At 48.7% G+C, this 12,773-nt stretch overlaps 1 protein-coding gene across 1 annotated transcript in view; it reads right to left on the bottom strand.

The window, feature by feature from the left end:
- Positions 1-12,773, bottom strand: part of LOC104406894 (collagen alpha-1(V) chain) — a gene marked incomplete at its 5' end in the record, with an annotated part of 104,397 nt that overhangs the window by 25,049 nt on the left and 66,575 nt on the right. The window contains 10 exons of the mRNA XM_010016014.1: positions 1,484-1,537; positions 2,081-2,134; positions 2,353-2,397; positions 3,274-3,327; positions 3,631-3,675; positions 7,807-7,860; positions 9,408-9,461; positions 10,067-10,174; positions 10,269-10,322; positions 11,443-11,487. Coding sequence (XP_010014316.1) covers positions 1,484-1,537; positions 2,081-2,134; positions 2,353-2,397; positions 3,274-3,327; positions 3,631-3,675; positions 7,807-7,860; positions 9,408-9,461; positions 10,067-10,174; positions 10,269-10,322; positions 11,443-11,487 — 567 coding nt within the window. The remainder of the gene's footprint in view (positions 1-1,483; positions 1,538-2,080; positions 2,135-2,352; positions 2,398-3,273; positions 3,328-3,630; positions 3,676-7,806; positions 7,861-9,407; positions 9,462-10,066; positions 10,175-10,268; positions 10,323-11,442; positions 11,488-12,773) is intronic.

Raw genomic sequence — 12,773 nt, 5'->3', positions numbered from 1 at the left:
GCGGGGTAGTAGAGGGAGGGGGGGGGGTGGTAGTTCTCCTGTAAAATAAACACAGAACAAAGAGTCTATGTGCTACCATGCAGCATGCAGTGCTGGGGAGAGAGACATCCCCAAACAGTGAGTGAGCTGGATTGTAAACAGCCGAGGAACAAAGCAAACATCCCCAGAAATACCAAACAGAAAGATGCTGATGGCTGCATGCAGAGGAGCCAGGGCAGAAGGGTCATTTTTGCTCAGGGTATCTTTCAAGCCAAAAAAGGTGCAGAAAACAGACCACCAGATGCATGACAGCCAGGGTATCATACCTTCCACATGCCTCATCGTTCTCCCTTGGTGAGAAACAATGATTACATCTGTGCAACAAAACCTTTTAAAATGGACAAAGCAGGATGGGTATGACCGCGAGGTGCCGGAGCAGCCGGGAGCCGCTCCAGGGCTACAGCAAGGGGTTATTGCTGGGGGGCTTAAGCAAACCTCGGTGAGGCTTTGGCTAACAGGCAGCTTCAGCAGGGATACTCTTAGTCGGGTGCTAAGGCAGCAGCTGCTACACGAGCTGCATGAACCAGTGTGGACTGAAAAACTAGAGCAAACCCCTTGCACCTCTCAGCCAGGAGCTGTCTTCATCTCACAACAAGCATGGCCAAAACCAGGCTGTAAATCCTCTGTGGTGCAACAGTTCTTGGTGTTGGCCACATGGTGCATCGAGAGGTGACAAGTGTTTATTCCTCCTTATTGAATGTTCCAGAGAAAATAAAGCTGCCCCTGACCTAACGCAGCTGGGTGTGGAAAGCTCGTGAAGGATGGAGCCTGTCTCATATCAAAAAACCTCTGCTATCACAGCCTTAGAGTTATGTCTCTGGAATAGAGATGTAAAACCCTCCACATCTCCAGAGGACAGAGTGGGAAATAATGCACAGACGTCACCTGCAGCACTGCAAGAGCAGAGGCACAGCCTCCACCTTGGGAGGGCAAAGGGACAAGCGCTTCAGTGAGCCCCTGGGGTACTGAGCCCGGCTGTGGAGCTGCTTAACCACCCCCAGCTTCTTCTCATGAAAGCAAGAGCCACAAAGTGCTGGTGCTGAACCTGGCTCAATCCCAGCCGACATCCACCACCTTGTGAGGAGCTGCCTCTTGCACTTATCACAGCAGAAACCCATCTGCCGTTGATGCTGGTCACCAGCATCACTACGTCTCTGCTCATGTTTTCTCCATGCATTATGGTTGTGTTGACCTCCATGATTTACTGAAGGGACCAGAGAAGAGCTGGTGCACAACCTACAGATAAACCATCATTAGACCGAGCCGTCCTGCTCAGAAGAAGGTTGCTTCCCATAGACCATCCCATGCAGCTGGAGAGACACAGACCTTCAGGTAAACCAAGCATGTGGCCACATCTCCCCAACTGCACAGAAGGGTTTAGAGAAACCAACCGGCAAGATGAGACTCGGGACTAATGATCTGCCCAAGGGTTCTGGCTACTTACAGTTTCTCCTCTCTGTCCGGGGTGACCAGGCAATCCATCCTTCCCAGGAGGACCCTACAGCAGAAAACCAGAGTGAGAATGACCATCGCTAAGTACTCAGTAGTCAGACTGTGTAAGGACTGAATGAAACCTGCTCACCTCCTTGCATTAGTTCCCATCTACTTTATAGTGAAACAGGGGTACTAGAACCTAGAAAGATACAGCTCTTTCCCACACATCTCCCAAAGGAAAGCTTTATAGGAATGAGCTGTTCACCACAAGGAAGGAAATCACTCCAAGAAGAGTCCTGAGGTCCCCAGCAGTGTGTAATGTTGCAGAGACAGAAGTGTTATTCTGCTGTGCTGTCCTCCAGAACACAGGGAAAATGCAGAACTGAGCAACCATGAAGGATCCCAGTGATATTGAGTCATTAGGAAATGAACATTTATAATCAGCCACAATTTACTTGGCTATTTAAAATCTTAAAGCGTGGGGTTATTATCCTGATGTCTCAGTAATGCCTTTTACTGGGTACGTCACGAAGCTGAGCTGGCATCACAGCTGGATGGGAAAGACTTGATGTATTTCTTTGCATGCTCTAGGAAGAGAGTTACTTACAGGGGGGCCTTTTGGTCCAGGAAATCCAGTAGGTCCTTGAGGCCCTGGTGGTCCCTGGATGCAAAACAAGCCAGAAAACATGGTGAGGGAATTTATAATGCTTTACTATGAAATACTATCTCTGTGTGAACAGCACATGAGCACAAAGATAAGGGAAATCAGCTACTTCTACCCCAAATGAATGCCCCAAGGTGCAGGATGCAGCTGCATCTTGCTCCCTGCAAACCCCCCTGAGCACTAAGTCCTGCTTTACCACCACCAGCTTGACTTACCCTTTCTCCAGGAGGACCAGGGGGGCCATCACCACCAGAGTTGCCCTTTTATGAACAAAAAAAACAACACACCATTAAAAATACATAGATCCCCATTGCAGCTGCTGTGCATAAAAACTTCAAATGGCACCGAGCAACCGTGACACCCCACGAGCCCCCAGCCCCTGTCTAGTAATAATTCTGCCTCAGGAGCAGCATCCAGTGACAAATGAGCTGCTGCTTGTCCCCCCCTCGTTGCTTAATCAAAATAGAGGGAAGATAACATCAGGAAGCTCAGGGCATTCCCCCCACCTCCCAGCTCCCCTCTCGGAGATAAATGCTGCTGCAGAGACAAGAGATTTATCAAAAATTCATGCTGACACAAAGCCCAGACATTTGTTTCTCAAGCCAGGAGCGTGGCGGTGACACCACCTCACCACACAGCTCTGCTTCCATCATGCCCGCTGACTGAGGGTCGGGTAAGTGGTGTCTGCAGCAGGGTCTGGAGCTGAGCACGTCTCCAGACTGGCTGCAAGGAAAATACCTGTTCTGCCTCTTCACCCATGGCACAGCCTAAAGCCTCTGAGGTGGTTCGAACACTACTTAAATACCAGCAACCAGGGCTGAGGGGAAGTGTCAGTGGGTTGTAGGCTTGGCAGGTCCCTAGCATGGGGGTTCTCTCCCTTCCTTCTGGTTGCAGTAGCCCGCCATTGATGTATGTGCTTCATGGCCTGCTGAAACGCGGCCAATGTGTTTCTAGGACCTACATGTGCTTTGTGGTTGGGTTACAGCTATTTGGATGAGTGATGAAGCTCAAGAGGGCTCAGCTTTCAAAGTACAATGGAGAAAGGAGAGAGGGGACATAGAGAACAATGAGTTTGACAGTCTCTTATACCAACACGTTTTAGGACGCAACTCCACCAGACTTCTCCAAAATCTTACCTTTGGGCCAGGTTTCCCAGTGCTTCCCCTAGGGCCTCTTTCCCCACGTGGACCCTTAAAAAGACACAGAGGACAACATTTGAGCCCTTCCTGGTATGACAATACTACACCATGATCACCCGAGCACCAGTAAGTCATCCCACCAGCAGCAAGGGGCTGACAGGAGCCTTCATCACTGCCTCTGGAGGTCTGAGGACTTTCACTGGTGAGACCCAGCCCCAACTTTCTGCATCCCCTCTGCTTAGCTTTAGCTGCTGTAGGACATACCCTACTCAGTGAGGACACAAATCAGATCCCACTGACCCCTGGCCTTAACAAGCTTTCGAATCACACATGAATGAAGAAATAGGTTGTTACCGTTGGACCGCGTTGCCCCCTTGGACCTGGTTTGCCAGGTGTCCCCTGCAATGAAAAAGAACAGGAGTTAGTGGCCAGCATTGCAGGCTGAGCTCGCTGCAGATGAACCCACAGGAAAAACATCCCGCGGCCTTTAAAACACCTCAAAGATGACCATGCAGTCTCCTAAAAAGCCAGCAAAAAAGCTCTTCAACTCTGCCACCCCAAAACCTATCATCCCTTTTCCCACTGATCTCTGCTCATCCCTTCACCCAGCTCGTGCCATGGGGAAGGGCTAGTCCTCACCGCAGCCAGGAGCAGGGCAGGGTGCACACAAGGATGAACACACACGTCGCTAGAGCTGTGCTGTTCAGTATTGAAGGAACGGCAGGAGCTGAGCAGGATTCCTGCTCTGAGCAGTTATTTTATGCCAGAGCAGCCAATTAAGCTGCCCCACATATTTACAAATATTTCTTCATCTCTGTGAACTTTGTGCTAAACAAGTAATTGAAGACATTGTTTTGCAGCAGCGACAGAGCAGGAGGCTCATGAGATGTGACGGACGTGCTCAGCGTCCTGTAATGGGGGACTCTGATTAAGTCTGACAGAAGAAAGACAGAGGTGGCTGGGTCCTCAGTCTGGCAGCACGTTAAGCTCCACTACCCTGCGCCTAAAAGAAAATTAATGGCCTAGAGCCTGGTCCCTGAAAACACTATTTTGGCTCATGTCAAGTTACCAAGAAAATTCCAGCAGGTTTAACTTCCTTCCTTTGGACCCGCAGTCCACCATTGCTGTGTCACCGGTTAAAGGAGGAAAAAGCCTTGCTTTCTATGCAAGGAACACAAGATGCTTAAAATATCACTCGCCACTTTCTGCCCTGAATCCATCATCTCGTAATCTCACCTGCTCCTATTTGTGCTCATTAACCAGGCGAACATGAAACAGGAGCTGGGAAACTTTACAATCAACTTTCTTCAATCTACTAAAATTAGACCTGCTGAATCCTCCTTGTTCTGCAGCTCCACTTAATAAACCCTGCTGGCATCTCTTCTTTAATGAATTACAGCAATCCTTTTCAACTCCTCCAGTTGGATTTCCTTTCGCTCCAGAGGCTAAGCTCGGAGCAGGTGGAGAGGAGCGTGTGCCACCTCCCTGCAGGTACCACAAACCCTCCTTTTCCTCCTTCCTCAATTCTATTTTTAAGCTAAATCTTCCCCTGCTTATTGCTGTCATTAATCATGCACACAGCACCGGGTGCTGCTGTGAAGAATTTACACAGCACTGTAAATGTGCACAGACCTATATTTTTCAAACTGGGATACTGAGGGAAAGGCATCTAAATTCACAGTATTTCCCAGGCACCCAAATAAATGGTTGTATTTTGGTCCCTCCACACCCCCCAGGCTCTGTCAGACCAGGCGAGCAGGAGATCTATTACCCCATGCTAATGGCAGGGGCCTATTAGCTCTAAAAATAAGACCACTTATTCACATCTAACTATTGATTTTATGATTAGGGTTTGCAAACATCCGAGCAGCTCCCCCGAGCCTGACCGTGGGCAGCTGGGGAGGACGGTCACGCTTCTCCAGACTCACCAACACCTTTTTTCCTCCCCATTTTTAATGTCACCAGCCCTTTTGTGCAGCTGAACAGCTTTAGTGCTGTGGGTTCTGCCAGCACCAGAATTCAGGTGCCTGCGCTGTGTGGGCAGGATCTGCTGGTTGGGCTCTTCAACCTTTGGTTTTCTCCTTTCTTTTTATTACTTAAGGCCTTGGGAAGACCACTTTTGTTGCTGAAACAACGAGCTGGAAAGCTTATTTCCATTCCTACATGATTGTAAGGGAAACGTGGGATTCAGATTATTTTGGGCACAACTGCACCGAATCACACAATAGTAATACTGGTAAAAAGATGAACAAATGGGTTTTGATTGTTTTAGCTGCAAATTGGGTACTCCACAGTCATTGGAGAAATAAATATTAGAATTTCTTTCTTGACTGTATGTGGACATGCTCAAAAACATCAGCAAATTTAGTGGGCTCAGGAGAAACAGAGGGAGATTTCTACAAGGGAGAAACCATTCTTTGATTTATCAAGTCTAAATCAATGAGGCTTGAATTAAGTTGATGGTCTCCGTTTGGTCTGACGCTGTGGGATCCCAGCTCAGTCTATTGTTCTGTATATAATTGCTTTTCACTTCTTTCATATTGGATACTTCAGAGAAAGGAAAATAAAAGGAGGATACCAAATGGGTTCCTGAACATCACTATTTCTGCTATTCATAAAAGATCTTCAAGCTGGGCTCCTTTTCCTAAACAACACATTTGTCTGTGAAAATCTTCTCTCTCTCCCTTCTTCCACATACAAATACACTGCTAAAACAAGCAAAAGCTGCTGGATCAGGTGTGAAACAGCAGAAATGGCCCAATTACACATTGGAGAGAAAAAAATAAGTCAAATTACCATAAACCAAACCAAGACATTTCTGTTTGCCAGATGTGCCAGACTCTGCTCACCCTTAGCATCTGGGACGCCTGTCCCTGCCCTTGCTCCCCACACACAAAATGCCTCATTGCTTCCCAAATCCCCATCTCCTTCCTTTCCACTGGAGATTTTGGGCTGCCAGTGCCAGCCCCACAGCGCTCCAAAGCCCAGTCAGGGACAGGGTCCACCAGGCACCTCTCGGCTCCTGAGCTGGGACAAACAGGAGCTTCTGAACCTGAAATACGAAGAAACCTTTCCAATTCCTAGACTGAAGCAGCGTGAGGCCTGCAGGGGTGTAGCCAAGTGTCCCCACTGCTTCCTCCTAAGAGCATAGAGCTCATTTAGAATAAGAGTAAGCAAACTGCTGATGTTTTGTCTTTTCTTATCATCACTTGGTCCTGACTTTGGGCCCCTTCCCAACACTCCTGTTCCATCCTCAGTCCCTTATCCTGCTGGGCATCATCAAAATTCAACCAGCCCAACCCTTGGGGTTTTCTCCAGTCTCATAAACCAGCAGTCTGGTACCTGCTCCGCTCCCTGACAGGTTTCCCATCCCAGTGACCTGTCTCTCCATCTCACCAGAATCAAAGTAGCAGTTGGATCAAGAGGGATGGCATTGCTCAGGGCTGCGGAGCAGCACGGCTCCACCCCGCTGCGGTGCTAAGGCAATTTTACACCACCCGAAAATCCAGCCCAAGGATTTTATTGCTGTACAGTTGATAAAGCGGGTGGTAATTACAGAGCTACAGTGAATTCAAGGCTGTTGTGGCAGCTGCTTTATTCACAGCTCCCTCCTCCCAGCTGGAGCGGAGGGAGGGATGGGGATGCAGCATTTTAGTTCAGAATGAAATGAAATTACTCAGGGGGAAGAAAAAGGGGGGTGGATATAAACCAAATTTCAGTGGCATGATATTAATGCAGTGCAAAGTGATTTACACTTTCTGGGCTCCTATCAAACATGTCTGTTAGAAGTCATTTGTATTTAAATGAGAGTAAAAAGGAAACTAATTCCACTCACTCTTCTCACCCCCTCTTTTGTGAGCAGAGCTGGTGCAGAAGATGACTTCATGTTTGCACTCTGAATCCCCTCATTCTTGTCAATTCTTTTGTCTTCCACAAAATAAAACCATCACCAGTGCATTTAGACAATCCCTACTGGGGAGCAAAGTCTGGAGGAGGAGTGAGAGGTAGAGACAAGTCTGAAGGATGGAGCCCCCTCATTTTAAGGGTGTCTATGAATTTAGAAGAGCTCTCATTAAAAGGAGGAACTTGTGAGACTGTTTCCAGTTACGCATTTTGAAACTCAAGTTGGGCTAAAGGTGGTTCTTGCTGCTGCTGAATAGATTCACCCATCTCCAATAATTACCATTAATTAAAAAGCTCTTTGTGCCCTGAGCAAAGTCTGACAGCACGGGAAGGATCCAGGTTTGGAGTCTCTTAAAATACCTTGAGGGAAAATTTCCGGTGTTTAATTGGGAAGCTGCTGTCTGCAGCACTGATTATGTGTTACCAGCATCCTCCTCTTCCACAGCCGACATCGGGAGCCTCTTGCTGCTCCCGGGATCACCCTCTTCAGGCAACCCCTTTGTGCAAGAGCAACCAGGGCACCAGCCCAACAGCCACCACCAGTGGAACATTGCCCACGTCCTGCCCAAGGACCTTTCTTTGAAGAGGAAAAGCAGCAGCCAAGCAGCTCGACAAAGCAGCTCTTACCCGTGTGCCCTTCTCTCCGTTGGCTCCTGGAAATCCTGGGAAGCCGATGGAGCCCTTGGGAAAAGAGCAAAGAGAGAGTGAGTGGTTCAGGACACAGCCAGGGGCAGCTCTGTCCATGCACACCAGGCACCCGCTGGCCTGGAATAACCCCCGGCCAGTGCCTGCTGCCATCCACAGCTCCCAGTGCTTCTTGTATTAAACTCTCCTTTAATGAAAACAAACCCAAAGCCAGACCCGAGATGACCTCAGAAACTGCATCTCATCCAAAAATAACAGCAAAAGTTCATGTCTCATTCAGAGTCCCTGCAAAGGCCCAAGCTCTGGTTGTGCCGGGTGCCTGGGGAACAGGCAGCTCTTGTCTGGGAGCTCCTAAGTCACTACACTGCACATAAAAATTTAACTCCTGGCTTGTTCCTTTCTGACGTGAGTGCCTGGAGAGCTGCTGCTGCTGCTCTTAAAATAGGAATTAGGCAAAGAAATGGAAAAAAACCCATCCCAGAGAGAAAACGCAAATTAAAAAATAACCCATCAACACCACAACCAGGAAACAACCTCTTGCAGATAATGATGTCTCCAGTGTTCAACAAGCCTGGTTGGGCTGGGGTTTTTTCCCAGGCAATGCACATGAATAATAAAATATGATTCCTAAAATAAAGAAGTTGACAAAAACATGAGCTCCCAAAGCCTCCAGGGCGTGTAAAACTGGGGCTGCAGCCTCAGGCTCTGTCGTGGGATTCGTTTAAAAGGAACATTTGAAGCTGGCCCAGCTGAGGGTGGGTGTGTAATAAGGGTGGGTGCAGATCTGCGAGTGGCAGCTTTATTTTCATTTCAGGGAGACCCTGATTCATTAGCTGTTCTCCTTGATTAATTAGTTAACACTAGCTCAGGTCTTTGAAGATGCTCAACAGAATGCAAGAACTGTTACACGTATTACTAGCATGACAGCTCACATGAAGTCTGTTTATATCCCTCCCCAACAGTGTCCTGCACCCCCTCACATGCTGCAGCCCTGTCCCACTACATCTCTTCCCACCACTTTGCACAAGTGATGCAGAAGCAGTCACTGACTTCATAGAATCCCAGCCTGGTTTGGGTTGAAGGGACCTCAAAGCTCCTCCAGTTCCAACCCTGCCACGGGCAGGGACACCTTCCACTAGAGGAGGTTGCTCCAAGCCCCTGTGTCCAAGCTGGCCTTGAACACTGCCAGGGATGGGCCAGCCACAGCTTCTCTGGGCACCCTGTGCCAGCGCCTCAGCACCCTCACAGGGAAGAACTTGTAATACCTAACCTAAATCTCCCCTGTTGAAGTTTGAACCCATTCCCCCTCATCCTGTCCTTACCTGTCCTTGTCAAAAACCCCTCTCCAGCTTTCTTTTCAGCCCCTGTAGGTATTTCCACCAGCTGAGGGCTGGGAGCTGTTTTTACCCATCTATCACTGTGTCCTGCCCGGGTGGGAAGGATGGATCCCATGGTGGGAGCTGCTGCTGCTCCATTTTGTCCCATTACTGGGGCTGAGCTCTCAGCACGGCTGCACCACCAGAGCTCAGCCGGTGTCGCTGCACTCCCCTCCCCCCCCCCCCAGACCAAACCAACCGAGTTACCTTTGGGCCCTGCCTGCCCGGGTAGCCGGGCAGTCCTGGCACGCCGAGCTTTCCCTGCAACACAGATAGAAGTGTGTTAGCATGAGCAAGGGAGACCTTGCGAGCAGCTTCAGAGCTGCAGCAGCAGGAAGGAGAGATGCCAAGTGCAGAGAAGTCAAGAGCAAAACACATATGACACGGGTGGAATAAAGCTGTTGGCACACCACAATCACCCTCCGCGCTCCCTGGGGTGAATCAAGTGGGTTTGATGTAGAGTGAGCACCATAAGTTTGTCAGGGACCTGCTGGTTAATTTTTGCTCTTATTTTCTTTTTTCAACGGGTTGCACCCGGAGGTTAGATGGAGTTCATGATACTGCCAGTTTTCAATCTTTTTCCTCTGGTCTTTTTTCCAAGAGGTTGTACCCAAGCAGATAACACCAAAGGGATCAATGTCTCAACACCCTCAAGTCACGCTGTTGCAGTAAAACCAACACCCCTGGGTGTCCTCTGGTCTCTGTGTGGAACAACTTGGGTCAGTCTTCACAGAAACCTCCTGCAGCTCCTCTTCATCACTCTGCCCTAAAATCCCCCTCCCCATGCTGGGCACTGCCCCACCACCCACTCCAGACACCCAAAGCAAAACGGGGTTTACAGTGAAACATCCCTCAGACAGACTCACCTTCTCTCCGGCAGGACCAAGAGGACCAGGATCACCATTGGGGCCAGAGCGACCTTTGGGACCTTCAGGACCATCCTCACCGCGGGGACCAGGAGGCCCAATTTCCCCCTGGTAACGACAAGCGTTGATGGGGCAGGCAGGTCCCAGACCCCAGGGTTGCTGACAGCAGTACCCTCATGGCTGCAATCCGTCACAGACTTACCCGATCTCCTTTGATGCCCATATCCCCTTTGAAGCCAGGGAAGCCATCTTCACCCTAGATGGTGGAGAGGGGAAAACACAGACAAGGGGTAGAGATGAAAAGAAAGCAAAAAAACCTTTAGCCTTACTGTATGGCCCCTACCCAGGGACAAGAAGATTGGGTCCCTGCACTACCCATCACATTGGCTTCTGTAAGCCTTTGGCGTGCACAAGTGAATAGGGAAACCCAGCCAGGGTACAACAGCGACATCCCAGAGAGATCACAGCAAGTATTCCCTACATCCCATCCTGGCTGCAAGTCAGGAGCACAGATCTGGCCCAACGCGACTAACACCACTCCACCAGCACCGAGAATCAATTATTTCTGAAGTACAACTGGTTTTGTTTTCACGGGGGATGTTTTACACCGTGCTTTGAGGCAACCTCCAGGACAGTGGCAGTATTTCTTTCAGCCAAGAAGGTTTAATTGCAGAGCTGAAATCAATAATGTATTTCATCCTACAGCAAGCCTCTGATGAGGAATGAAGACACAGTTTCCAGAAAGAATTTTGAAGTTTGGAAGGTCCCTGCCAGGATTCCCTAAGCTAAAACTACAGCTTTGCTGCCGAATTGCTGCAGACAGGAATGAAGGAACATGGATCTGTTTATGGAACTGAGCAAAGTTTTTCTCCACTGCCTGCTCTTCTGGGAGAAACAGTTGCATCTTTGAGACATGCAGAGATAGACTGAGCTGACTTATTGAGTGAGGTTTCACCAGCTGCTGTGATGACCGGCTGGGCAGCACATCCCCTGCACTGTTATCCTGCTGTAACACACCTTAAACTCTTCAGCTCCGCTCAATCACTCCAGCTCCAGATTTTGTGAGGGGGACATCATCCTGACACTGACCTGAGCTACCAGTGATGGCTGGACACAGCAAACAGCTTCAATCCTGAGCATGTTATCAGTTACTCCCTGGTCCAAGCCAAGATGTGGTAGAACATCATGGCAGGTCCACAGCCCACACCCACTCCAGAACCAGAGAGGTGACCACTCCGTTGGGTACTGAGCCCCTGCTCATCTAAGAGAAACCTCTTGTGCAGGAAAAAACATCACAGGGAGCATTCTGAGAGACCAGTCTGCAAAACTGCTCAGAGGCCACAGAAAATCAATGTGAATGTGCAGTGATAACTTACCTTTTCACCTTTGGTGCCTTTCAATCCACGAACACCATCTGCTCCCTTGCAGGAGATAAAACAAGATGTTACAAAGGTGTAGGTAAGCTTAAGAGTGAAGAATCATTAATCACGGTGATTTGTGCTTCCTGTGATGTTGACAATGGTATCTCTGCAAGCTGTGATGTTCCTAACACATTGCTAATCAAGTACCAGCTGCTGACGTCTGGCTAGTAACCAGTGAGTACCTTATAGTCACAGACTTGACTTGGCAGGTGGGGTTGATGGTCTCTGCCCGTTCCCTGCCCAGGAGTTGTTTCCAGGGATAAAACTCACCATAAAAAGCTTTTCCAACAACCCATTCCCACAAATGCCTTGCCAGCATGTTGAGATCACTCAAGCATCCACATTAAAACCCGTGCTTGAGCTGTGCACGGGCACTTGGGAAGTGAATCCACTTTATATTCTCTGAACACACTGTCAGAGATCTCTGCTGTGCTGCAGCACCATGTCCAGCACTCCCGAGGGTTAAGCCTGGCTCTTTTCTTACCATGGTTCTCACATCTGTGCGTGCACTGTCTTTTTAAAGCACATTTAGGCTCCAAAAAGTGAAAAACCAAAAAGACAACATGACCAGTGTGGGCATTTATGACATGGTGCAGAAGCCTTCCAAAGCTTCACCAAGGCAATCAGCCGTGGTGTTCAGGCCAGAGGTGCTGAGTGTGGTCTGGATCTGCCCCCTGCTATTGCCACCAGCCCAATCTGCAGGACACCCATGCTTCCCATCCATCCTGCCTCTTGGGAGCAAACATCATGCTCCAGTACCTACCCCAGCTGCCCTGGGAAATGCAAATCTGACAATGAATAGAAGAAACTTTGGGGTTTTTTAGTTTGAGGAACAATATTTTGCTTTGGGTAGTTTAATTTTTTTCTTCTCTTCAGCATGTCAAGAAAAAGTATAATTAAAAGTACATCAACATTTGTGCAGCAGGACAGGGTCTGGTGAGAGCTCAAAGTTATTTACAGCTGCAAACCCAATGAGACACATATTTTTCCTGAACTGGAGGCTTGTGCAGTTAATAGAACACTGCTTGTAGGAAGCAAAACCTTGTCTGTACTCACTATCGGTTTGGTGCACGACTTCCTGTAGATCACTCTAATGTGGAACAGTTCCACTTTACTGGTAAACACAACAGCAAACCATTCCCTAATGGACCACTATGTCTCAATCTGCAACCTTGCAAGAAATGAGATGGAAGCTTGTGTTGGCTAAATACATCCCTTTAAATTTGGAGGGCAGAACAGCAAATGGGTTTCTGCTATTGAAAAAATATACAAGGGTTTAAGAGGGC

The sequence above is a fragment of the Nestor notabilis genome, unplaced genomic scaffold, assembly GCF_000696875.1.
Source record: "Nestor notabilis isolate BGI_N333 unplaced genomic scaffold, ASM69687v1 scaffold13660, whole genome shotgun sequence".
NCBI lineage: Eukaryota > Metazoa > Chordata > Aves > Psittaciformes > Psittacidae > Nestor > Nestor notabilis.
Note: the sequence above shows the minus strand (reverse complement) of the source record. Positions and strands in the feature narration are given on the sequence as shown.